At 48.1% G+C, this 27,298-nt stretch overlaps 1 protein-coding gene across 3 annotated transcripts in view; it reads right to left on the bottom strand.

The window, feature by feature from the left end:
- Positions 1-27,298, bottom strand: part of EFCAB6 (EF-hand calcium binding domain 6) — a 245,006-nt gene that overhangs the window by 100,440 nt on the left and 117,268 nt on the right. For all 3 annotated transcript variants that reach the window (XM_056797487.1, XM_056797489.1, XM_056797488.1), the window contains exons 20-23: positions 22,871-23,103; positions 17,591-17,687; positions 11,654-11,772; positions 1,373-1,567 (exon numbers count right to left, since the gene is read on the bottom strand). In XM_056797487.1, coding sequence (XP_056653465.1) covers positions 1,373-1,567; positions 11,654-11,772; positions 17,591-17,687; positions 22,871-23,103 — 644 coding nt within the window. The remainder of the gene's footprint in view (positions 1-1,372; positions 1,568-11,653; positions 11,773-17,590; positions 17,688-22,870; positions 23,104-27,298) is intronic.

The raw sequence follows: 27,298 nt of genomic DNA, 5'->3' as shown, positions 1-27,298 counted from the left end.
CCCTCCTGGATTGGCTTCAAGTCTCTCAGTAAATGGTTTCTTAGATCTTGATGGCTGAGGGGGCATGGGTGCAAGGTGCTAGGAAAGGCATGGGGAGAATGGCCAGCTTATCACTGAGGAGTCACCTTCCAGTTTCAGGCTTTGTTTTCCCCACCTTCTCCCTAGTTAGGATGAAACCTTTCCCCACTTGTCACCCCCGGAGCAATAGATTCAAGGAGAGGCAGACACTAGTGTCTCTGACCCCTTTCCCCTCAAGAATCACACTTTACTGAGTCAAGGCAATCCTCAAAAGATCCAGAATGAACTTTGGGATATAATGAACTGACCTGAAGAGGGTTGAACATACTTATTCTGAATATAAACTCTTATGCCAAAAGGAAATGCCCCCTAATTGGTGTTTTGTCAATGCAACTATCAATCATTTTTGTTTTCTTCCTCTTTTCTTTCCCTCGTATCCCCACATTGTTGTAATTTCTCCTTTAAAGTGCCGTATGTTATGCACCTCTAGTCAGAATCTTTAGAGGTATATGCTGGTTATGTGAAATGATTCACTGGAAAGACTAGGCATGTAAATCTGAGATTTCAACATGCTCATCTCCCAATAGAATCACAGGGGGGATTGTGTAGAGGGAGTTTCATCCCCTCCCCTTCCTGGACTGTTGATCCAGTTGATCCCATTTTGCATGCTGGTGCCTCATCCATGAACAAGCATAAAAGGGTGTAGGTGTGACCCGACCTTGACTTCCCTGAACGTGGCAGGGCAGAGAATCGTGCAGGAAGATCTACATGTGGTCAAACTTAGAGTAAAGAAGAGACTTTAAATCTATGCCTATCTGCTTTCTCTAGTTCAAGTGATTATTAATAAACTCTATGGAAAGAAGTACCTGGAGTTTTAATTTAAATCTAAAAAATTCTGGGCAAGCCACTTCACCCCCATTGCCTAGCCCTTACTGTTCTTCTGCCTTGGAACCAATATACAGTATGATTCCAAGATGGAAGGTGAGGGTTAAAAAAAAGAACGATGAATTGGGCAAGTGTGCGATTGATCCGCTGAACGAGGAGAGACTGGAAGCAGGAAGGCCATTTCTGAAGGCCACTGTGATAGTCTGGGTGTGGGCAGATGAGGGCCTGATCTAGGGACACGAGTGCGAGAGATTGGGGGTGGGAGGGGATGCTCAGATAAGGAGGAAGAGGGGCCAGGGAGGAATGCCAAGGCTTCCAGGCCAGGAGGGCTGTGCTCACTGAGGACGTGCTCTCGGAGGCGCTGGGAGGACGCCACAATGGATACGTGGTGGCTGGCTCCATCGCTCCAGAGGACTACGTGCCCGCGCCGTGCATCCTGGCCCAGGCACTTAGCCCATGGCGCACTTACCTGAATGGCTTATTCATCTCCAAAGACTGCTGGAACTCTCTGGCCTCTTCCTGCATCTGATCCTGCTTCGTGAAATGGCCCATGAAGTTGAAGTGATCCACGGTGTACGGCCGATGGATAGAAGGTAAATACTCGATTCCCATTCGAGCTAGAAATTCTTGGTAAGTCACGTAGCCCTTTTGAGCGGGGTCAAATCTGTGAAGAGAAAACCTGCCATCAGCGAGCGAGCGAGCGAGCGAAGGAGATCCCGGGAAAGGCAGTGCTAGCTTGGCCTCTGTGTAGGACCTTAGGAGCGAGGAGGAAGGGTCAGAGGTGGGGAGGAACCAGGAACGTCAGAGCTTCCGGAGCCGGCTTGGAAAAGGGGACATCAGAGTTGGGAGGGGCTGTAGAGAGCCGTGTGACCCTGGGCAAGTCACTGGACCCCGTTGCCTAGCCCTTACTGCTCTCCTGCCTTGGAATTAAGTAAGACAGAAGGATTACTTAAAACAAAGGACGCCGCTTGCTACTTGTCCACGGCTTATGAGAAGCGTCAAAGGCAGATCTGAACCTGGGTTTTGACTCTAAGTCCAGCCCTCCATCCACCAGACCAGACCACAACTGGAGCTTGTAGCAGTGCTCTGAGCTACACAGAAGGCCCAAGAGACACTCTGTGATTCCATCGGTTCACCTAACATACTCATAAGACAGAACCAAAAGGCCCGGCAATTCATTCACTTACCGCCAGAAGGTTCCAAGTTAGAGGAAGGACTTCTAGAGGCAAAAAATCAAGAAGCCCCCCCCCCCCCCGAATATTAAATACCATCAAAACGCCAACAAGCAAACAAGTGGCCCTGGATTCGAATTCCATTTCGACACAAGAAATCCATTTACTATCTGTGTGACCTCAGGGAAGTCCTCGAGCTCCCGAGCTGGGGCTCATTTCCCACCCCTGTAAAATAAGGACAGGTGACTCGAATTTAGAATAGAGAGCCAGGGCTGGAATCTGGAAGGCCTGAGCTCAAATGCAGCCTCGGACACCAAGGAGCTGTGTGACCCTGGACAAGTCACTTGACCCTGCTGGCCTCTGTTTTCTTATTTATAAAACGAGCCAGAGAAGGAAATGGCAAATGACTCCAGTATCTTTGCCAAGAAAATCCTAAGTGGGGTCCCCAAGAGTCAGGCATGACTGAACAACAACAAAAATGGAAAAACCAAAGGGATTGGACTGGGTGCCCACCAAGGTCCCTGCGATCTCTCCATCTATGAGTCTTTGATCTGATGCGCTCGGGCCCTCTCTGGGCCTCAGTTTCCTAGTCTGTAAAATGAGCAAGTTGGACTGAATGAGTCCCAAGACCCTTTCCACCACCAAGTGCTGCCATGAATGTGGTCTGGCTCAAGACGAGTCAGGCTCCCTCTCTGTTTGAGTGAAGGAGCCGTTTCACAAAATCTGGAGGACAGACAGGAAGAGGAGATCTGAGAGACGCTGGCTGGGCTCCTCTCTCATTTCCCACTATTGAATTCCCCGGCGTTCTACTCTATTCAAAATCATCATTTCTGGAGCATCTGATTTCCCATTATTATTCCAGCAGAATAGAATGATTTCTACAAAATTCCAAAGGCAAACTGCCAATTTGCCTTTACAAAAATAAAGGAAAAGTCTATTTTGTGGCAAGACCTTGGACAAAAGCCACGAGTCCATCTGGCAAGTTTCCCCAACAGCCCAGGCCAGGCCAGGCCAGGGAGGTCACTAAAGGGCAGCCGATGTCCCAGGACCACTCCGGCATCATCTGACCGACGTTCTGGGCAAGCCTTGGGGCTCCCCGTGCTCTGTCGCCATCGGGATCTGGCTGGCAACCTGGCACTGCGGCCCACGGTATGGAAATGGACAAAGCCCAGAGTGAAAAGAGTGCCAGGGCTGGAGACCCAGAACCCCAGTTTGATTCTGGCTTGGCCACTTAAAACCTGTATAGCCATGGGCAGCCAGGTGGCTCAGTGGATAGAGAATCAGGCCTGGAATCGGGAGAACCTGGGTTCAAATCTGATCTCAGATACCTCTAAGCTGGGCAAGTCACTTAACCCCAGTTGTCTAGCCCTTGCGGCTCTTCTGCCTTGGAGCCCATACTTAGTTTGGATTCTAAGACAGGAGGTCAGGGATTTTTAAAACTGTGTGGCCTCGAACAAGTTATTTAAGCCTGTGAGCCTCAGTTTCCTCCACTGTTCAGTGAGGGGATTGGATTAGGTGGCCTCTCAGGTCCCTGGCAGCTCTAGTCTGTGATCCTAGAAACAAACAGGCATTAGCAGTCAGTCAAGCATTTATGAAGCACCTCCTGCATACGCTGTGCTAGTACATACAAAGCCCTAAATGTTAGTTCCAGCTTCCATTTTATCATGGGAAACACATATGGACACATGCAAGTAGATAGAGAAAAAATTAATGATCATTTGGAGGAGGAGGAGGAAGAGGAGGAAAAGGAGTAGGAGGAAGAGGAGGAGAGGGAAGAGGAGGAGAGGGAAGAGGAGGAGAGGGAAGAGGAGAAGGAAGAAGAGGAGAAGGAGGAGGAAGAAGAGGGGGAGAAGGAGGAAGAAGATGAGGAGAAAGAGGAGGAAGAGGAGGAGGAGGAAGAAGAAGAGGGGGAGAAGGAGGAAGAAGATGAGGAGAAAGAGGAGGAAGAGGAGGAGGAGGAAGAAGAAGAGGGGGAGAAGGAGGAAGAAGATGAGGAGAAAGAGGAGGAAGAGGAGGAGGAGGAAGAGGAGGAGAGGGAAGAGGAGGAGAGGGAAGAGGAGAAGGAAGAAGAGGAGAAGGAGGAGGAAGAAGAGGAGGAGAAGGAGGAAGAAGATGAGGAGAAAGAGGAAGAAGAAGAGGAGGAGGAAGAGGAGGAAGAAGAGGAAGAGGAGGAAGAAGAGGAGGAGGAGAAGGAAGAGGAAGAGGAGGAGGAGGAGGAAGAGGAGGAGAAGGAAGAGGAGGAGGAGGAAGAAGAGGAGGGGAAGGAGAAAGAGGAGGAGAAGGAAGAAGAGGAGGAGGAGGAAGAAGAGGGGGAGGAGGAGGAAGAGGAGAGGGAGGAGGAGGAAAGCCTCCTCTGAAGATGAAGAAGGAAGAACTTGCATCCAGGTCTCTGGTGAAAGTGCCAGAAGCCCACTCTCTATTTTCTTCCGAACGACAATTGAGTGGAGTTCACGAAGTGGACTTAGGTGGCCCCAGATTCCAATCTCAGCTTTGCCTCCCCCTCACTCAGTGACGAATCCCTCAGCACAACAAAAGCTAAGCTCCCTTTCTCCTGGTCCTGCGTTTCTCATCGCATCCCCTGCAATCAGGGGGCCATCTTGCTTTTCTCTTTGGATCCCTCTGTGGCTAGCCCGATGCTTTGCACCAATATGGAAAGCAGCTCATCACCTCCCTCCCCTCACACTTCCAAGGCACACCATGGCTTTCTCTTGCCCCACCCCAGGGTTCCCCAAATCACTGTGATTTCAAGAAGGGCTCTCACTGGGCCTGGACTCACCCATAGTAACCCCCAAACTCAGAAAACATTCAAGACTTATTTTCTATGGTAAAAAATAATGCCGCCTGGCTCCTGGACACTAGAGAGAAAACGCCAGAAAATGGGAGGTGATTTTTTTCTATTAATGATAGAAACTAAATATTTCAGGAAAAGGTGGTTTAATTTTATGTCTGGGCACAAAGGATGAGGATGGAAAGAAACAGCAGGCGCCAATGGATCCGTTCACAGTGCTCTCCTTGGCTATTCTGAGAGTAGCAGTTGTTGATCTAGCTTAAATCATATTACCCACCCAATAAAATGCAAACACTTAGTTTGGCATTCAAGGCCAATCGTACTCTGATGGCACTTGGATTTCCAATTACATTTTAGGAATCCTGGCCCTCGGTGAGCACTGCAGAGATCCTGGAATTGAAAGGAGACCTGGAAGCATCCAATTTCATCTTGGAGAGGAATTGAAGGCCCTAAAAGGGGCAAAGCCAAGATCTGAACCCAACCACCTCCTGATGCTCCTTCGTGCTGCTGCCTCAGTTTCTCCTCTTCTCACTCCAAATTGGACTTCCTGCTATCCTCTTGGGAGGCAAACCGAGAACATCCCCCTCATAGCTTCCACTGCCAGCCACACTGCATTCATTTGGGTTGTTCCCAGAGCCTGAAATGCTCCCCCACCCACCCAACTGACTGACCCACCCCCCGCCTGCTAAAATACTGCCCATCCTTTAGGATGAGCACCTTCTGAGCAGCCTCCCTCCCCTTTTCTATCTTGGCACCTTAAGTGCCAAGCTGGCACTTATGGGCACCTTCCTTCCTCCCTTTCCTGCCCATCCTTTAAGATGGGTCCCTCTTTCTCCCCTTTTCCATCCATCTTTTAGGACTGGCACCTCTGGGCATCGCCGTGCCAAGCCCCAACGGCTCTCCATCAGCAATGACCTTCCTTTCTGGCCCTGCGGCCTTCTTTCACCACCCCAAGTATGGGAGGAATGAGAGCTGCCCTTTCTCCTGCGGGGCCTTCAAGCTCTCGGCTGCTAGAGACAAATTCTTTCCTTGGGAGCAACTGGGGAACTGGTAGAGATCTGGTAACTGACTGATTATCTCAGGCAGGAGGCCAGGAGACCAGGAGGGTGATACAGCTTCGGGCAGAGAAAGGAAGCCGAGGGCATCATGCAGGGACAGTGAAGCAGTCAGGGAGACTCAGGAGAGTCCCAACTAACAGAGGGTGCCTCAGCCACAGCACTGGGGGTGGGGGAGCCTCTATTATTGGGCATTATGCTTCCAGGTGTTTATGAGGACCCCAGGAGAGCAAGGAGTGTTGAATCCAGTTTAGGCTCCGTGGGTCCCCGTGGCCTAGTACAGGCTCTGTGCATAATACCAAGGAGGCTCTGGGGTCCAAAAGCCTGGATGCAAATCCTGTCACTGTGTGACCTGCGACAAGGCACTTACCCTCCTTGAACAAGATGGCCCCTGAGCTCTCCTCCAGATCTAAATCTATAATCTTTTGATTAGTGGACTTATCGTTGGAATCCCCTGATGGTGAGTGGCCCCCTCCTCTGATATTACTTCATAACTACTTTTAACTATCTTAGATATGTCTGTGACCAGGCTAAGTCCTCCTGGTAGAACCCTGAAGGGCAGAGACAGGCTCGTTTTTTTGGTTTTGTCTTTGTATTCCCAGCATCTGGCACATAGTGAGCACTTTAAAAATGTTTTGTGCGGGGCAGCTGGGTGGCTCAGTGGATGGAGAGTCAGGCCCAGAGATGGGGGTCCTGGGTTCAAATCTAGTCTCAGACACTTCCCAGTTGGGTGACCCTGGGTAAGTCATTTAACCCCCACTGCTAGCCCTGACTGATCTTCTGCCTTAGAACCAATACACAGTATTGATTTCAAGATGGAAGGTGAGGGTTTAATTTATTTTTTTAAAAAAGAGTCATGGAAGGGACAGGACTGGATTGAATTCCCTGCTCTAACTTAGCACCCTGACACATGGTGGAATATTGAGCAGAGCCAGCTCCCTGCCACCTCCAAAACTTCAAAGGTCTTTTTTTCTATGGAAAATGGTTGGGAGACAAATAATCATTAGAATAGAGCCAGCTCAAAGAATTGGGGGTTGGGGTGTCCCTCCGTTGGGGAATGGATAAACAAGATGAGGCCTATGCTGGTGATGGGATACTACCGTGCTGTAAGGATGAGCAGGAGGATTCAGAGAGAGCTGGGAAGACCTCCGTGAACTGATGCGGAGTGAAATGAGCGACCCAGGCGAACATTGTATAGTCCCAGCAATCCTGTGCAATGATCAACTGTGAAAACAACTCCTCTCAGCAACGCAACAGTCAGGGATAACCCTGAAAGACTAATGATGGCGAACGCTATCCACCTGCAGAGAAAGAACTGCTGGAATGGGATAGATGCGGCTCCACGAAGACTAGCTTTCCCATCCGGTATTATCTGGGGGATCTGCCTCCCTAGGAGTGTGCTCTTACAACAGTGGCCACTGTGGAAGCGGGCTGCATGACAATACATGATCAAATTGTTTACCATCTCCAAGGGTGGGGAGGAAGAGAGATGGGTTGGAGCTTATTAGAAAACATATGTTGAATATTATTATTACTTGTAATTGGGAAAATAAAATATTTCTGAATTTCAGAAAATAGAGCCCATTTCTAAAGCCACCCTCGAGGCTTGGGTATTGTGCTAGTAGCATCACTTGAACCCAGGCCCTATTTGTCCTGGCCCTTTGCAAAATGAAAACATGCAATCTTTTGTTTATTTAACAATTCCATGAATAAAGTTCCTAAATAGTCCATTCTGGTCACCATCAGAGACGGGCAGCTGTGGCTGCTGAAGCCAAAAGCCCATCCGGGTCCAATTGGGAATTAAAGGGCCTTGATTCTCAGCCTCCATCACAAACTATTGGGGGGAAGGCGGGGGAAAATCCATGTGTCAGGCAAAGGGTTGGCTGCACCCCCTGGCCCCTCCTCCCAAATGCACCAGTGTCAGTGCGGGGGGGGGGGCACTGGTGTTTCTGATTCAGGCACGGGCACATTCATTCCCCTAAGTGCCGCAGTCACGACCTACCAATGGCAGGGCATGAAAAGCCCCGGCGGCTGCCCCTTCCGAGGTGCCCGTGTTATGCCAGGGCACCCCTGACGGCTTGCTCCCTGTACAGCAGCGGGATGATGCTTCTATTCTCCATCGTCTGTTCAGGAGAGATGAGAGAACGTAGACATGGGAGGGAGCAGTGCCCGGGGAACTCATGGCTCCGTGGAGGAATCAATAACCAGCACTTAGGGAGCATTCGAGACTGAAAGGACCCCTACAAACGTTGCCTCATGGGACGCCTCACAGCGACCCAGAAAGGAAGGGGTTCTGGTCTCTTCCACGGAGAACTGAGGCTGACATCGGGTAAGTGACGTGCCCAGGATGTGCCCCAGCCAGACCCAGGCACAGAGATCCATAGAACTTAGGGCAAGCCTCTGGCCTCGGGGAGCTTCCGACGACGGAGAAGTCATCTCCATTTCATTCATTGAAGGAACTTTTACCGAGGGTCCCTCTGCCCCATGGACACTCTTGTGAGCAGAAGCTCCCGGGACGGCGAGAAATAAAGCGGGCACGTGGAAACACGCGGCGGGATTTGGAGACACGAGGGAGCTGGAGGCATCCCGTCCAGCCCCGTCCTGTTACATAAGGAGAAATGACTTGCTGACCACCCCACAGCTTCGTGAATCAGAGCCCTTTCCCGGCCGAGTCACGGCCCATAGAGATGGCGGGGCCACCTTTGTGGGAGATCCTAGAAGGCTCCACGGTGGCACAGAGCATCGCCCCCCGGGGCTCCACGGGGGCTCCCTGGTCCCTCGTGGCTGGAGATGTGACGGTTTCAGGCAGACCTGAGGACCTTCCCATCTTCAGATCAGCAGTTGGACTGTTGGTTGTCATTAAAGGGGAGGCAAATGAACGAGCCGTCTAATTTGGCCCCGGGTTGGAGCCAAAGAGGGGGAAACAGAAATGGGTGTGAACGGATGTCACACTGCCTTGCTAAATTAGAACTGCAACAACCCACTTGTTTCGAAATGCAGCCAACATGTTAGCCTCGCCTTGGAGAATTGGGAGGAAAAATCCAAAAGTACATGGACAGCCCGAGAGCAGATGACTCAGGGGGTGGCAGGGCAGGCGTGGAAACATCCTCCTCCGGAGGCAGTCTCTCCTGGCGTTAAAGCCCAGACCCTTCGCGGCCTCGGGCCCCGAGGCTGGGGCAGCCAGCAGGAAGAGCCCTCCCTAGTTGTTGCTCGCCCTTCACTCCGAAGACCAATGGCATCCCCCAGTGGCGTCCTGACCAGGCAGTGGTTTGGATTTCAGCGAGGCAGAGAGGCACAAAGGCGTCCAAGTCCAGGGCGAGTCAGGGCGATGCACGGGTGATCTTGGGGCCCCGAAAAGGGGGCAGCAAGCCAGAGGGGCGAATCTTCCCTGAACACTTCCCTGAGTGCCAACTCTGTAGCAGGCTAAGCTCGGGACAGGAAGAAATGCCAAAACAGGGTCCTGCCTGCCCTCAGGGAGCTCACAGTCTATCGAGGAAGAAGGCGTCTGGCAGAGCCTCACAGAGGGGCAGGGAAGGAACCTGGGAAGAACATTCCCCAGCCAGAAGGTGGACAAACTCTGCCATCATCAGGGTGTCTTCTGGATCTGCTGTTCTCACAGCACACACCACGTTCCTCCCAACGGCTCGAGGGGCCTGGGAGCTCAAAGCTCGTCATCCGAGCTTACGGAGGAGGAAAGTGGGGCTGTGCTGAGAGGGGAGCTCCACACTCATTCCACCATGTTGTTCCTAAGGAGGAGGCTTACTCTGCTAGCCCCAGCATTCTCTGTTCGGTTATAGACATTTCTTAATTCCTTTAATTATTTGGGACTCAACATTTTGCTTAATGGTAACCTTATCCGTTCCAAATCCATTCTAGGGGGTGTGAAAATTTACTTAGAGCTTCCAATAGTGCTTAGAGAAGTACCGCCATTGTCCCTGCCTCCTTGGCAACATTCTTGGTAAATTCTGGACTGGCTCACTTGTGAATTCTCTCCACATCATTCAATTTGTAACCTGACTCAGTTTACCTGTGAAGTTTGTTTCCTTGGGGGATGGATGAGATTATGGCTCTGTTTCACTTTCATGGCACTGAAGGAGGCATGGGATTATGGCTCTCTCCTCTCTTTCACTTTTACGGCTTAAGGGGAACGTACAAGACTGCGGGACATAAAGGAATGATTTCTAGGTCGGTCTGCCATCTTTTTGCCTATAAGAGGACTTGTGAGAGTCCTAATCGGGGCAGGTTTCCTCTGAAGAGTGAGCCTGTGCGTGAGAAAAACAATAAAATCTGCATTTCTACTTCTGTAATGTCTGCATTGTGGTGAGCCTCGACTTGGCAGCCACATTGCCCACAACGTGAACTCAGAGAGCAGATCTCTTGTAGCATAAGGCACGTCTCAGCTCTGATGGTCCATGTTCTAAGGGGCTTCCTGGTTCTGACCATCCTTGTTTGAAAGGAATCAATATTCGATTATAGCGTTTCCAAAACTAATGTGAATACGGAAGAGACTTGAATCTGACATACACTAATGGAGCCCACAAATGCTGGTCCCAAGCTGGAGGCACACGTAAAATTTCAGAGCCGGGAAGGAGCTGAGAACAGGGAATGTAAGAGATGGGAAACAGCTTAGAACATAGAATGCCAGAGCTGGGAAGGACCTTAGAACAGGGAATGTAAGAGATGGGAAACAGCTTAGAACGTAGAATGCCAGAGCTGGGAAGGAGCTTAGAACAGGGAATGTAAGAGATGGGAAACAGCTTAGAACATAGAATGCCAGAGCTGGGAAGGAGCTTAGAACAGGGAATGTAAGAGATGGGAAACAGCTTAGAACATAGAATGCCAGAGCCGGGAAGGAGCTTAGAACAGGGAATGTAAGAGATGGGGAACAACTTAGAACATAGAATGGCAGATCTGGGAAGGACCTTAGAACATGGAAGGGCAGAAGCAGAGGAGGACAGGGAGATCTTGGAAAAGGGAATGGCAGAAAAGTGTAGGATACATAATGTAACCTGTCTGGCAAGATGATGACCTCTGAGTCCAAAGCCCCCTCCACTTTACAGAGAGTGTAACTGAGGCCAGAAAGACTTGCCCACTCTCCCATAGGTGGATAGGAGCAGTGCTGGGAGGTTTTCTGACTTCTCAGGTTCAGTATTCTTGCTTCTATAATATTCCTCTTCAGACAATTCACATTGGTGGAGCCCTTATGTTGGGGCTACATCTACTTGAAAGAGATCTGCAGACCATGGGAGATTTCTTTTTGTTTTTAAACCCTCACCTTCCATCTTGGAATCAATACTGTGTATTGGCTCCAAGGAAGAAGAGTGGTCAGGGCTAGGCAATGGGGGTCAAGTGACTTGCCCAGGGTCACCCAGCTGAGAAGTGTCTGAGGTCAGATTAGAACTCAGAACCTCCTCTCTGAGCCAGGATCTCCATCCACTGAGCCACCCAGCTGCCCCCCCCCCCGGGAGATTTCTAAGTGAGGACAGGACACAAATACCATTAAGTGCATACATGTACTTACATGCATGCTGAGAAGGTTCCTATCTAGATAAGTGGAGGAAGGAGCTCCAGTGAAATCACATTATCTGGCCCGGATCTGTCTGGAGCTCTAACTATCTCTAGCTCCCTAGGGACCCTGATGCTATGGAGGAAAAGCTAATACTCGTCCTTTGCTGTGGTGACAAGTTGCCTGGAACAGTTTGAATGCAGAAGGTCTAGCACGAGAGTCCCCTTACCTCATCCAGAGCTTTTCAAATTCCCTTGGCGTAATGGGAATATCAAACCCATACAGAGCATTCCGTATGTCCCTTCGCCGCAGAATGCCGTTGCCCTCATTGTCAGTTTCTAGAAAATGCTGAAATAAGAAAAGGGGCTTGTTAAGTCAGACCTCCGAGGAACAAATGTGATGCAGAGATCTTTTTCAGAGAAATATAAATATAAACGCGCATCATGCCAGAAAATGGGAACTGCATTTACCTTCTTTGTAATTGTTAAGAATAAACTTTAGGAGCCGCTTTAAACCTGCTCACTGTCTGGGGGAACCTCCCAATCCCGACATTCTGGGGTTCTCAGACTCTAGATCCTAAGAGACCGCGGTTCAAGGACGAAGACACAATCTTCCCGTGCGTACAACTCTCGGGTCTGGACCCGCTTATTCTCAACAACTTCTTCAAAAACGACTAAGCAGTAAAGTCAAAGCAGGTCGCTTTCATAGCCATGGGGAGGGGGAGGGGGTCCAATTTCTGGAAACGGAAGCCCCCCACATTCAACACCCCTCACCCACTGGACCATCACAGGCCACCTACGTTCAAGACAGAGCTGACGGAGCCACGACGTCAGAACTGCGTGTGGTCCAAAAAGCTGGTCAGCCATGCAGCGTTTATTAGGGCACCTTCTACATCCCAGGCACTGTGCTAGCTAAGCTCTGAGGGCACGAAGAAGAGCATGGATATTCAAAGCATCTGAAGCCCCCCTAGAGGGCAAACATCCTGCCCAAGATCCCCAACACCACCCAACCGCTAAGCTTTAAGGTGGTGCTCAAGCCCCTCGGCCTTTTCTGGGGTCGTTCCGCATGTATGGCGTGCCTCCTTCCAGCTTCCAACCCCTGGGCGGTGCAGTGGCACATCTCACAGAGCACCAGCCTGCAGACGGGAAGATTGGTCCTCCAAAGATCAAAGCTAGCCTCAGACACTTGCTAGCTGTGAGACCCTGGGCAAGTCACTTGCAAACCTCGTTTGCTTCCCCAAAAGATTTCAGATTCCCTTTAAGGTTTAGTTCAAGCACCGCCTTCGGCCAGAGGTCTTTCCTGGAATCTCCCCCAGAGGCTGGTGTCTTCCTCCAGGATTACCTTCCACCTATTCTGTAATTGCTTCTGATTTCTAGGGCTTATCTCTCCATCAGAAAAAGAGCTCCCTGAAGGGAAGACCTGTTGGGTTTTGTTGCTTACATCCTTAGACAATGCTGGGCATATAGCGAGTTGTTTGTTTTTTCCCAAATAAGCCCTTGCTTTCCATCTTTCCATCTTAGAATGGATAATGTGGGTCAGTTCCAAGGCAGAAGAGCAGTAAGGACTAGGCAATGGAGGGTCAGTGACTTGCCCAGGGTCACACCCTGCTAGGAAGTGTCTGAGACCGCATTTGAACTCAGGACCTCCTGTCTCTAGGTCTGGCTCTCCATCCACTGAGCCACTTAGCTGCCCCTGAGTTCTTCATTAATAAAGATTCATTGATTGCCTCGCTGTGATTACTATTGTCTATGAGGAAGGAGACTTGGAAAAGAGGGCTTAGACTCATTCTAGGTCATTTCTGAGGGGAGAGTTCAGAGCCGTAAAGAGGAGTGAAGGTACAAGGAGGCATCTGGATGGGCCGCCTCACGGTCAGACCTGCTCAGCGGGGGAATGAGCCGGTTCAGACAGCCCTAGCAGGGGTGAAGCAGCAGCCGCATGATCCCTTGGGTCTTCTGCGGAGGGCCCTCACCACTCACAGAGCAGGGATGTGACCCCAGAGCTCCCGGCCCCCTCCAGTAGACAAGTCCACAGGTCCATTTTTCAGAGCTATGAGACGCAGACCCCAATAGCCTCTGAAGAATGGGAAATGACTGACTTCCAACTGGACTAAGCTGCCCTCCCTTCTACTTAGAACACGGTCCTTTCTGGACTAACCCGGGGGCTTAGCCGCTATTTATAACGCTGTTTCTATGGGGAAGTGAGCTCCGAGTTCTCAACAACCAACTTGCAAATTAATTTTTGGAACATGGCCCATTTGCAAGTTGGGGAGAAGAGTGACTGCATGAGCAAGGAAAACTCAAATTACTTGTGTTTTATTCAGTGTCTTTAGTAATAAGTAAATGGTGCTTGGTCTTCCCAAATGCCCTGTGACTGACTGGTTCAAGCCTCCAGCTTCCAGAAAGGCATCTCCTCAGTCCATGAAGACTTCAAATTCAGAGAATCAGAGACTCAGAGAAAAGTAGGAGAGAAGAATAGGGAGCCTACAGAGACCTGCATTGAGAGTCTGCCTTTGACGACGACTAGCTGGGAAACTGAGTCAGTTCAATTCTCTGAAACTCAGTTTCCTTATCTGTAAAATGAAGTGGTTGCACTCATGACCTCAGAGATTCCTTCTAGCTCTTTCTCCCATAACTACGGTCCCCATTTTGAAGGGGATGCCAGGACATTCCATGCCTAGGGTTCAGCTCCAGAATTCACGGAGACAAAAATGGAAATTGCCATCTGAGTCGAAATGGAGAATTTTCCATTTGGCTGGCAAACACTATGAAGATTCACACTGAGGGCGTAGGAGCCAATCTCAACTATTTCAACAGCTCAGTCAGTGAAACACTTCCACAGAAACTGTTCTGACTTTCAGCTGACAGTGTCTCCCTTGAGTTCAATTCAGCAGACCCTTGATTCGGGGCTTCCAAGGTTCTTGTGGCAGAGGAATGGTCTCTAAGAGGCCACCTCTTGCCATGCTTCTCTTGCTATATTCCATCTCCCACCCCTGCATCTTTGCACTGGCTATTCCCCATGCTGGAAATGTCCTCCCCTCTCCTCTCCATCTCATAGAGCCTTTCTCTTCCTTTAAGACAACTCAGTCACCACCTTCCGCAGGAAGCCAAGGCTCTTCTGGATCCCCAACCTCAACCTCTAGTGCCCTCTCTATCTGATGTGTGTGTGTGTGTGTTCCGTGGATATTCATTTATCTGTTTTTTAATAATCTTTTGCAGTGTATACACTTCTCTATGTTTTTGTCATCTATCTCCCTCTTCAGAATGTAAGCCATGGGGGCAGAGTCAAGATGCAAACTTCGTAGCAGCAAAAGCCTAAAACCACTCTAAATAGCCTTCCAAATCATTCTTTAAAAGGTACCTCTAAAGGATAGGAGGAGTCAAAGCAGAATGAGTGAGAGGGCTTTCCCCCCGAACACGCCGCCACCAACAAAAGAGCATCTCAGACCCACCTCTTGAAGTGCCAGGCCCTGGCAGTGAGGCCCAGGGGTTAATGCACAAGGTGCTCCTAAGGCAGCAGTGAAGATAGCTCCAGGACAAAGTCCTGCAAGCCGGAAGCTAAAAGTCAGGAATGGTTAGCAGCTTGTAGATTTCCCAGTCCACAGGTGGGAAAATGAGCAAACAGCAGGGGGACAAAATTGACCCTCAAAAATTTCTGCAGGGAAAAAGAGCAAAGAATAGAAGCAACAGGAGATGGTGAGATCCAAGTGAACACATGCAAAATTGCAAAAGAAAAAAGGAATTGGTTACAAGCTCTGGCAAAACTCAAAAAGGAATTCAAAAATCAAATAAGACAAATTGAAGAAAAATGGGGAAAAGAAATGAAAGTAATACAGAAAAGAAAATAACAGCTTAAAAAGCAAAACTGGTCAACTGGTAAAAACAGGCACAAAAATCCAGTGAAGAAAAGAGTTCCATGAAAAGTAGAATGAACCAAAAAGAAAAGGAGAATCAAAAGGCCATGGAAGTAATTCAGTTTTTAAGGATTAGAATTGGGCAAATAGAAACTAATAACTTCACGAGACATCAAGAAACAATACAAATAGAAAGAATGAAAAAAATAGAAGAAAATATGAAACGTCTCATCGAAAAAAACAACTAACCTGGAAAATAGGTCCAGGAGAGACAATTTAAGAGCTATTGGACTACCTGAAAATGATGACCAAAAAAAGTCTAGACATCATATTACAAGAAATTATCCTAGAATGTAAGTCTCTTGTGGGCAGTGGGACTTGTATCATCTTTGCACAGTACTTACTATGGAGCCTGGCACATAGTAGGCATTTAATTAGGCTCCTTTATAGGTCCCATCTGGTTCTAAAATTCTGACTGGGGCTTTTCATTTAACCTTATGCTGACTACCTGAACACTCTAAGCCTCACAGACAAATTCAGTCCCCAGATGTCACCAAAGGTTTGATCGATGTCAAAATCAATGTCCCTTTTCCCGCCCTTATGGTCATTTTTCTAACTTACTTTCTTTCTATCCCACCTCCACTCATCCACAACCCAGGAGGAGAAAGAAGCTTATCTAAGGGCTGGAGATATCCCATTTTTCTACTTGTGTCTTTCACTACAACCTAGAGAAACAGCCGAGTCACAGTTCCTGCCCCCTCTAACTCCATGTTTTCCCAGAAGACTTAAGAGGATTGGAGAGGTGGCCCTTGATCTGGGAGTCCCAATGAATTACCCATGGAATACCAGTGGAGCTGCGCATCGGCTACGGGAAGGGCTGAAGGAGGGGAGGGAGGGAAGGAATAGGATTCTTGTAACCAAGGAACAATGTTCTAAATTGGCTCAATACCATTTTCAAATAAATCCACTTAAAAAATAAAATCAAAGATACATTTTGTGAGATTTCAAAGATGAAGATGATTTGATAGCACTATTTAGATTGGTTAAAGTCATTATCACAGGAGTCTGTACAAGGAGAAAAACGACTGCCCCAAAATAACTAACGTGGCACCCAGATTTTGCATCAGAAAAAAAGCAACAACACCCCCCCCAATCTCATTATCATGACAGGACTGCTGAAATCTCCAGATTAGCGTCTTTCCAAAGGGAGCAGAGAAGGGGGGGCTCTAAGTCCTCTCTGAACTCCACCCCCAGTGACCAGGACTACAAGGCTATTTTTAATAGCCTTACCTGCGCGCACGTTACCATATCCCAACAGCTAGCAAACAGTAGGCACTTCATGAATGCTTATTCTTACTGTTGTTATGGAATCGCATGGCGCACTTGGCAGTGTGGCTATCTCCATTCCACAGACAGGGAAATCGAAGTGAAGGCAGATTCACCCCGTTGCCGCCCTACGTCACCCAGCTTCTACTTTTCTTTGGGGGGGGGGTTAAACCCTTATCTTCCATGTTGGACGCAATACTGGGTGTTGGTGCCAAGGCAGAAGAGCTGTGAGTGCTCGTCAATGAGGGTTAAGTGTCTGAGGCCAAATTTGAACCCAAGACCTCCCATCTCTGGGCTTGGCTCTCAATCCACTGAGCCACGAGGGTAATTCAAGGCCCACTCCATCACATCACACTTCTGCCCACACTCTGAGACCTCTCCCTTAGGGGGGCTCTCTGCCTTTCTGTCTGCTCTCTCTGAGCTTCAGAAGCTTCCTCCTCACCAACTTGGGGACCCTGGGGTGCGCCTGCTGCTTATTCCACCTGCCTCGTGGAGTTACACTAGGAACAGCTAGCCCTGTAGGCTTGCAGAGCCCTTTAATCCAAGGACTCATTGGAAGTGGGTGCTCTTCTTAGACCCATTTTACAGATGAGGAAACTGAGAGAGTGATGCTAAGAGGCCCAGATCTTCCGAGCTTCATCCCCTACCACACCAGGCTAGAGTAACGCCACGCATCCTGAACTGCACAACTCTGGCAGATAATTATCCTTGCCAGTGTGGACCCACCTATGAACCTGAGAATTTAATTTGTAAGAATATTTTAGTACTGAAAAGTGTCAACAAAATATTGGCATGGGAAGCTGTTTTCCCTTCTTAACCTCTGCATCTGAAGAGATCTGGTGGGTGGGAGGGTCCTCCCCACAGCTTAGAGGGTGGAAACGAGGCCACTGATTTTCCAGGCGTAATCAGGGCTTCCTGCCCGACCTAGCAAGAGCAGTGCACCACGGCTGGGGCGCCTGGTCCCAGCAATGGGCCCCCCCTTCTTCTTACCTTGGACAAGTCGTGCCATCGGTTTTTTGCTTCTGAAGCAAGGTAGCTATGAGCCTGGTCACAAGCTAGTTCTGAATCGGTCGTCTTCAGTTTGGATCTTTAAGAGAGGAAAGAGAGGAATGATAGCTAGCCTTGTTTTCCACCCCCCCCCCTTCCTGGTCCCTCCTCCCCCTCGGCATCAAAGACTTCCTTCTTAGAACCCTGCCCGGAGAAAGGCTCTTCTCCAGTTTTCTGGGTCCTTGTTTAGGTGCAGACGGACGCTGCTCAACTCTCTCGGCCCACAAGCAAACGGAGCTCATCTAGTCTCTGGGAAGGGGGAAAGAGATAGCGGGCGACGGCGCGTCCCGAGGGTCCGAGCTGGAACCAGACTGCTCGCTACGCCGTGATCCCAGAGCTCCCCCGGTCACAAAGCACGGTGACGAGCTTCCCAGAGGCTGCATGTATGCCCGAGATGCTCATCCGGGGCTCACAAGGGCTCCTGGTGCAGCTGGGTTACAGCCGTGCCATACTGGGAATCAGGAAGTGTAATGGAAAGAGAAACTGACACGGGGCGGCCGGAGAGCTGGATCTGGACTCTGGCTCTGGCCCTGGCTAGTCACACGCCTTAACACGTCACTCAGCTATTCTCTGGACGCTTCGCTTCCACTGGCTGCAAAATGGAAGGAAACTATTTCACCTTTGGGACATGGCGTCAGGCAAGGTCCAGGGCAGGGACAGGTTTTCTGGATACGAACACAGGATCTGGCTCTGGCGCTTCCAGGTATGCGACCTTGGGCAAGGCACTCAGCCATCTCTGGGTTTCAGTTTCCTCATCCAAAAAGTGAAGCGCAATCAATGACCTGCAAACCCTTTCAGCTCTAGACTATTCTTCAGGAGCACCAACCTAGCTCAGGCTTGAATCACTTCTCGCCCAGCCAACTGCAACGGCTTCCTAAGAAGTCTCTCTGCCCCTCAATCCATCCTCCATTCAGCTGCCAGAATTCTATTCCTAAAGCCCAATTGTGACCCGGTCACTCTTCTGTTCAAAAGTTCTCCATGGCTCCCTATTGCTCCTCTGACTGCTGGATCCTTCAAGCCCTTCCCAGAATGACTCCATCCTTGTCCTGCACATTTGGGGTCCTTGTTGCTCCTCTTACACAAATCCCACCCTCCAGCCTCTGTGCCAGCTATGCCCCCTGCTTGGGATGCCATTCTCCTTTTCCTTTGCCTCTTAGAATCTCTGGCTTCCTTTCCTTTGCTGCCATTCATCATGTCTGATTCTCCGTGACCCCGTGAGCCATATCTATTTATGGGGTTTTCTTGGCAAGGATACAGGAGCAATAATTATCCATTGGTTTCTCCAGGGAATCCAGTGGCTTCTTTCAGAGCTCAGCTCAAATTCCATCTTCTCAAAACTCCCATCCATCCCTTTCAAGCCATGAAGGATGAATTCTTTTTTTTTTTAACCCTTACCTTTCATCTTAGAATCAATACTGTATATTGGTTCCAAGGCAGAACAGCTGTAAGGGCTAGGCAATAGGGGTTAAGTGACTTGCCCAGGGTCACACAGCTAGGCAGAATCTGAGATCAGATTTGAACCCAGAACCCCCTGGCTCTGGACCAGCTCTCAAGCCACTGAGCCACTCAGCTTCCTCCACTGAGGATGAATTCTAATGAGTTTGCCCCCTACAGGCACCCCTGACATAGATAATGGGAGAAGGAGCTGGGATTTCATCACTGTGAGCAATGCCATGAGGTCCTACTCCCAAGGCAAGAACTTCCTTAGTGCAATGGCCAAAAAGAGACAAAAATATCCAATGGGACATGTGGGGTGAGGGAGAATGAAGTTTCATTCAGGTTACAGACCTGGGATAGTTTAGTGAACATCTGAGGCAGGAATCGAACTCCCATCCTCTTGACTCTAAATGCAGTGCTATCATCTCTAAAGTGATTTTGTGCTGCTTAAAAAGTGTTTTTCTTAAAATAACCCTGTGAAGGAAGGAATAGGTGACCAAGGAACACTGCCACCATTCAGCAGGGTAGCAAGGAGCATGGCACCTAATCCACCCACCCTGGCCCCAACTCTCTCCAGAATCTCTCATCCTGGAGTTTGACTTCCCCTAACTTGTACCCATGACAGCAAATCATGGTGGTTCCCCCAAAAGGCAGCTTCTTGGCTACAACTCACTCCTAAGGTCCTAGGGGAAACCCTTCAGCGAGCAAAAATGGCTGTCAACTACTAACAACAGTAGCTTCTGAACCTCCACTTGGTGCTTCTCATTCAGCATATCATCCAAAGAAACCGCTACTACTTCATCACAGAATACAAACGGAAGGTAAAATCATAATAACGATATCAAAACAGACATCTCTCAACCTGGGCCACATTCTCCCACCAATACATATGGTGTCCAGGTACGAATTTGGCAAAACCAAACAGTGAGGAGAGGTTTATGAGTAGGGAAATCCATAGGTCTGGGGTCTGGGGTCTCTCACAGCTCTGGACTCTATGTAGACTTTGATGTCCCTGGCCTCTTTAGGAAAGCCTCCTCCTGGATGAGGTCACGTTTCTTTTGGGTATCTTCATTTTTCCACTGATAAAGCCACTTCCCTTCTACTCTTGAGGCAGTATTAGGGGCTTTTAGAAAGCAGAAGCCTGAATTCTGGGGCATGCAGAGCTTCCTGGGCCTGCCTTCTTGGTTGTCCTGAGACACCATTATACTTTTTCAGTGAAAAGCAGTTTCCCTAAGGCTGGCCTCTGAAAAGCTTTTCAGGTTGGCTCTCAAATCACAGCAAGCAATAAAGGGTGACCCAGACCAGTCTATGAGGGATTTATCCTCTTTCAAGTTATAGATGGTGTAAGAACACAAAGCCATCTTTTTCCATTCGGCTCTTCAAACAATAGAACTCTGCCTTCTCTAATCTGCTCTCAGCATCAGAGCTGTCCTCCAGTCAGATCAGCTCCCCAGTCCCCTGCAGATGAAGCCTGCTGGTCTCTGTTCAGCTGGTCTCAGCTCGAAGCAGCTCCTGTCTTTTCTCTTGCCACTTGATTTCCTGACTTCTGTCTTGTCTCTTATGAAAGCTTCTACCTTCCAGTGCCCTGGTTTTTCATCCGCCTTCCCCTGCCTCTAAGGGTCTGCTCCCATATTATTTTGTTGTTGTTCGGTGGTATAGTCATGTCCGACTCTTCATGATTCCATGCCCCATTACTATTCATAGGGTTTTCTTGTCAAGGACCCTGGAGTGGTTGGCCACGTATTTCTCCAGCCAAACCAATGAGCTCTTTTGTCAGGCAATCAAAGGTTAAATGACTTGCCCACAGTCACACAGGTCAGATTTAAACCCAGGTCTTCCTAACTCCAGGTCTGCTTTGCTATCTACTGAGCCTCCTGTTCACACACTAACTCACCTCTAATTCAGGTTGAGAAATTCAAAGTCTCCATTTCTATCAAATATGGCACAAACCATGTAAGATTGTCTTATAGTCATCAGAGTTATATCAGAATTTCCAGCTTTCAACCTCAAAATCTGCACATAATTAAGTAAGTTAGCTGCTGGGTAAGAATGAATTTCGGCCATGTTTGTCTTCAATTAGGACGTTTTTGTCCCCTTAGGAGGTAATTTCTCACATCCTGCACTCAATATTGGGAGCTCGAGAAGGGAAGGAGGAAACTGTCCAATAAAGGAAGCTCTGGAGTACTGAGCCTTCCATTTGGGATATACTACTCAAGTATGTATCCCATCCTCTCCACTCACATCACTACCACCCTAATTTAATCCCTTGCTACCTCTTACTGGAATCACACACACACACACACACACACACACACACACACACACACACACCAAATAATACTAGCCTCCATGCCATCTCATCCTTCTATAACCCACCATTGAAATACCTATTAAAATAATCTAGGATCAGACCATGTCATACTCCTGCTCAGAAATGTTCAGCTCTGGGCAAATACAAGCAAACCCTTCCCTGGGATCCAGCATCGAAGGCCCTCCACAGATTGGTGCCCACCTACCTCTGTGGCCTAATTTCATACTTACTCCCCTCATTCCTTTTTTCTACATTTCAACTTATTATTACTGGGCTACTAGCTAGCTTTGCCCAGTCCCTCCCTGCTATCGCTCCACTCTGTGTATGCCCACAGATGGCCTTCCATACCAAATGCACTCTCTGCCAACAGAATTCTTCTCTTCCTTTGAGGCTCTCCCTCCCCTTTCCACCATGATCTCTGGAACTATCTTCAGTTGTCAACAAACTCTCCTCCACCCCAGATCTTTCTTCCTCATGGTCCTTCCATCTTCTGGTGCCCCCAAACCCTGGTTTTTCTCCTGAAGATCCCACATCTCTTGGCCCCTCACTAATACTGGCTAGACCCTCCTGACTCCAAACACACAGGACACAGAGGAGAAGTCAACAAGATCCTTGTTTCCACACTCACGGTGCGCCTCTACCATCATCATTCCCCAACCACAACTCTTTCTTTAAAGCTCTATCCGCCTTGTCCAGATTCTTGCCATGGCCATTGATGGGCCTCTTTAGGTCACTCTCCCTCTTTTCCAATAAGCTCAGTGCCTGGTTCACCATTTTCTTTTCCACCTTAACTCTGGCCTTTGTCCTCCTCAATTTCCATGGCTTCTGCCTCCATCCTACTTCAGTTACACAAAGAAGTGTCATGTGGTCATACCTCACGTCACACCAAACCAGGTTTGCCACCAATTCTGGAATTCCAAATTAGGGCTCTGGTTCTAAGTCAATGGTTGGAAATCTGTCTTCTAAGTTCCACCTCCCCAGCCCTGACCTTCCTTGTTCTAAGACCATCCTCTGGGTTCTGATATACCATGTTCTGTAGCCCCTTCCATCTCTAACATCCCCTGTTGTAGATCTCTGACGTCCCTGATTCTAAGCATCCACTCAACTCTGACCTTCCCTGTTCCAGGCTCCCTTCCAGCCCTGACATTCCCTGTTCTAAGCACCCTCCCAACCCTTAGCTCCTCTGTTCTAGGTTCCCTTCCTGCCCTGACACCCTCTGTTCTAGATTCCCTTCCAGCCCTGACCACCCATGTTCTAGATTCCCTTCCAGCACTGACACCCCATGTTCTAGGCTCCTCCTTCCTCTGACATTCTATGATGGCACATTCTGACAGATGAGCGTGCCTCTGTCAGGCAAGTGCTTTGGTCCTCCCTCTCTTTATGAACATAGCTGGCATGCCCCCCCCATCAGAACTGCTTTCCCATTATAAAAGCAGAAAGACAGTGTCTGTTCTTCACTCTGAATGTCTCCCTACCTGATAAGCCTTTGTGGAGGGTCATCTTTCTTGAACTGTCTCTTCTCACACAAGTTGCGGAACTCCCGGTAATTCAGGGTCAAGCCCAGCTTCAGACCCATTGCTTCCAGCAGACGCATGTACTCCTCCTCCTTCAGGGTAAACAGCATGTGATGTAACATCCCTCTAAAGTCAGCCATATTGATGATGCCGTCATGGTTTGTGTCCGTTTTGTAAAAAGCAGAATAGGCATCCTTAAAGGAAAAAAAAATCAGGTTTCCTGGGGGTTTGGGCTGTTGCAATTGGGTTTTATGTTTGTTTTAAATCAACGTAGTACTTCTATTATCAACAGAGCAGCCAAAAAATTAATGAGTTTAAAGGGACCTGATTTCCAGGACCAATTTTTACACCCAGAAACAACTGATCCTAACAAACCTGAGAAGGTGAGTTATTTGAGGAAGATCTCTATATTTAATAAGCATTTCTAAGAAAATTCGAGAGGAATTTGGCAGAAATTGGATTTAGATCAGCAAATTACACCAGACACTCTAATAAGCTCAAAATAAAGAACAGAATGTTAAAAACCGCAGTATGAAAAATCATAGGAGAACTGAATCAGCTACCTTTAATAGCCAGGATGAAAATTGTTAACCAGACAAGGGATGGAGATCATCCATAAAAGATATATTTGATCATTTTGATTGCATGAAATTGAACAGCCTTTGAATAAGCAAAATCAATGAAAATAGAATAAGAAAGAAAATGGTCAACTAGTACTTACAACAAATTTGAAACAAAATTTGCAATGAAAGTCTCTGATGAGGATCCAATAGCCAAGAAATAAAGGAAATTAACACAAATCTATAAGACAAGCCAGTCACTACTGGATAAGTGATCAAAGAATATGAACAAACAGTTCTTGAAAGAAAAATCAAAAATTGTTACAAAACCATTTGAAATACTGTTTTAAATCACTAATGACATGAGGTGTGAATCAAAATAGCTCTAAGGCTTCATACTTAGAAAATTGGAGATGACAAAAAATGGGAACAGTTAATTCTAGAGGAAAAATAGGCACACTAAGGAATTAGTGATAGAACTGTGAATTGATCTGACCAGTTTGGGGGAAAAATTGGAATTATGCTAATAAAGTGACAAAATTCCCCATACCCCTTGACTTATAAATCTTACACCAGGCATTTACTACAAAGAGATCAGAAAAAGCACACATTTTTGAAATCTTATTTGGGATGAGTTTTTTTGGTATTTGCAAGTTACTTGGGATGAGTAATAATTTGTATGTGGTGACCGTGATGATAATAAGCTCGTAAGCTTCATAAGATCATAAGTGTCTCCTGATATTAGGCTAACAGAACATCTGACTTAGACCAAATGAAAGTGGATTTAGCTGCACTGATTGACTTAAGTTAGCTCTCAGTTAGTTGAGTGCTGAATTTTGAGTCATACCTCATACATTTCATTGCTGTCTTTTGTTTTAGTTCTGTGCTTTTTAAGCACAGATATTACTCATGCTTCCAAGACAATGATTGTTAGACATAAGACAGGAGCTATTGATGTGGAAAAGTGGAGCAAGTCAAGGGTTTTTCAAGTCCACAATGCAATAGGATTGGTCCTACCAAAGCACAAAGCCAAGAGCTTGAGAAATAATTGCTGTGAAAAAAACCAGCAAAGACACATGGATTCCTCTACTGTGCATCAAAGGCTTCTTGACATTGGAAGAATTTCAAGAAGACCAAGAAAGAAAGAACAGCTATTATCAATTTCTATAAGGAGAAAATGTTTGTCACGGGCAAATCAACATGAAGACCCGAGAAGTCCTGAAGATGGAGAAAAGATCCTTTTTACTGAAGAAAAGCCTCTACCAGAAACATCAACAAAAGAAGTAGTGGAGAGCCTGCAAAGAATATCTGGACATTTCATCAGACCCTAAAATAGCCAGTCCCCAAAATATATATTTGGAGTATTTTTAAAGCCAGTGGACCCAGGACCCTTATTCCTACCAGGGAAGTGATAGACTCTGATCAACATGTTGACATGTTGAGAAATGGAATTGCTCCAGGATGACAAAAGTTCTCAGGTGAAGATGGAATCCTACAACACATCCTTGCACCATTCCACACAGAACAGAAGATTCCGAGAAGCATGGGAAATCCTATATGAACTGATACAAAGTGAAGTGAGCAGAACTGAAAACAAAGTAGGAATCTCTTCCATTAGGGAAAGGCTCCATGAATATAATGGAGTCTTCTGTTCTGCAAGCAACCACAAGGACAATGACGAGAGAGAAGCATGAAAAATCGTCTATGAACTGATGCAAAGTGAAGTTAGCAGAACCAGAAAAGCCATCCACAATGACTGCAGTCAGAGAAATGGAAAGAGGAAGAACAACAAGTCAAATCTAGGGCTGTGAACTTAGAATAACCACACTTGATCCTAAAAAAGAAACAAGGATGCTTGCCCTCCCTCCCTTCTCTGAAGAGCTGGGGAACTTGGGTGCCATGCATTGTCAGATTTGGCTGATGAGTTGGTTTGTTTTTCTGACCTTTTTCCCCTTTTTTTGGTTATAAGAGATGCAAAGAGGTTGTCTATGGGAAGTGTAAGTGGCGTCCAAGGAAAAGAAGGCAAAAAAAGTTTTTAAAAATCATCATTCCCCGTTTCTAGGGGCTTACAACATGCTTTCCTCACTACAATTATGTGAGTTGAAACTGTAAGTGGTAATATTGCTCTTTTAGAGGCAAAAACCCAGCTGATGATGGTGGCAAAACTGTGATCACACACAGAGTAAATGGCAGAATTGGAATTTGCCTCAGTGATTCATTATTTCACTGGCCAATGTTCTCCCCAGACCCTGCTGCTTCCTGGGATGGTCCCAGGGGTCAAGCCTGACGGAGAACTTCTGGATGAAGAGCCAGTCTAGAGACAGCTGCTTGTATTGTCAAGCCTGGTGACTGAGAAAGCAGTGGGCAACGACGAAATGACTATTTAAGTGAATTCCTGGAAAGTCATCTTTTTTTCCTCTAGATCTGTGATTTAGGACGTGAAACACTCCCAGCATGAACACCCACCAACGCCAATCAGCACTGTGCCTCTTGTGTAGCCTCTAGGCACTAAGTGACCTACCCAGGGTCCCCCAGTCAGAATGGACCAAAGGCAAGACTTAGAACTCAGGTCTTCTTGAATCTAAGAACAGTATTCTATACATATCATGTTGCTTCTTGCCTATTAGAATAGAGGTTTGGCTGGCCTGTTGAAGCCATTGCCCGGGGTGTGGCCGCTGCCACATGCTAGCAGCTACTGGGAGCCACCAGTGAGAGCTGGGTGTCAGGTAGGGGTCAGAGGCTGGAGAGCTGCCCTAGGAGGGCACGACAAGCCCTCCATACCAGAGATACTACCCCTCCCTGAACACCCCATACACCCCCCTGCTGCCCACAGGGCCGAGTGACCACTGGTCCTTGGGCCACCTACGTGCAGGATCATGACTACAATTGCCAGTGGTCTTCTCCACCTGTTGCATCGTCACTCCCCCATCGCCGCAGGTCTTGAAGAGGGTGGACGGGTTAGGATAGATGAGTGTGCACAAAGACACTTGTGCGTGAAGGAGATTTAAGTGGAAAAGCCAATGCACAGAAACAGTCCCTCTCTCTTGGCGTTGGAAGCCTGGGTCCAGTGGCATGAAAAGTCGCTACACCTGGAGACTTCCTCAGCTGCATTGGATGGCCATGTTGTCCTTTGTGCTCCAACATGCCCTGAGCACTCCACAGTGCTTTGCTGCGTCACCCTCTCAGCCGTTGAACCTTCTTATTGGTTTCTTCCGTCTGTTCCGCCGAAGCAGTCTTCACATGCTGGGTGAGCAAAGCCCTGGTTCACCAGGGGTCAACGACCCGATGGCTACCCTCACAAGGTGGAAAGAACACTTCAGTCAGCTTCTCAACTGACCCTCTTCAGTCAACCAAAGCACCCTTAACCAGATCCCCCAAAACAGCTCCATTGAACAACTTGACGTCCCTCCTTCAATAGAGGAAGTCCAAAAAGCCATTAAATAAATGAGTACAGGCAAGGCACCCGGTAAAGACAGGATCCCAACCGAGGTGTACAAGGCCGTAAATGGAAAGGCGCTCCAGGCATTCCACATAGTGCTGACCAGCATATGGGAAGAGGAAGACATGCCCCCAGAACTCAGAGATGCCTCCATTGTAGCCCTATACAAGAACAAAGGCTCACGAGCAGCCTGTGACAACTACAGAGGCATCTCACTCCACTGCTGGAAAGATCCTCGCCCGTGTTATACTCAACAGACTCCTGTCATCTGTTTCAGAGCAGAACCTGCCTGAATCACAATGTGGCTTCCGACCAGATCACAGCACCTTCGACATGGTCTTCCCGGTGAGGCAAATGCAGGAAAAATGCTTTGAGCAGAACCTGAGTCTC

Source organism: Monodelphis domestica, chromosome 5, assembly GCF_027887165.1.
Source record: "Monodelphis domestica isolate mMonDom1 chromosome 5, mMonDom1.pri, whole genome shotgun sequence".
NCBI lineage: Eukaryota > Metazoa > Chordata > Mammalia > Didelphimorphia > Didelphidae > Monodelphis > Monodelphis domestica.
Note: the sequence above shows the minus strand (reverse complement) of the source record. Positions and strands in the feature narration are given on the sequence as shown.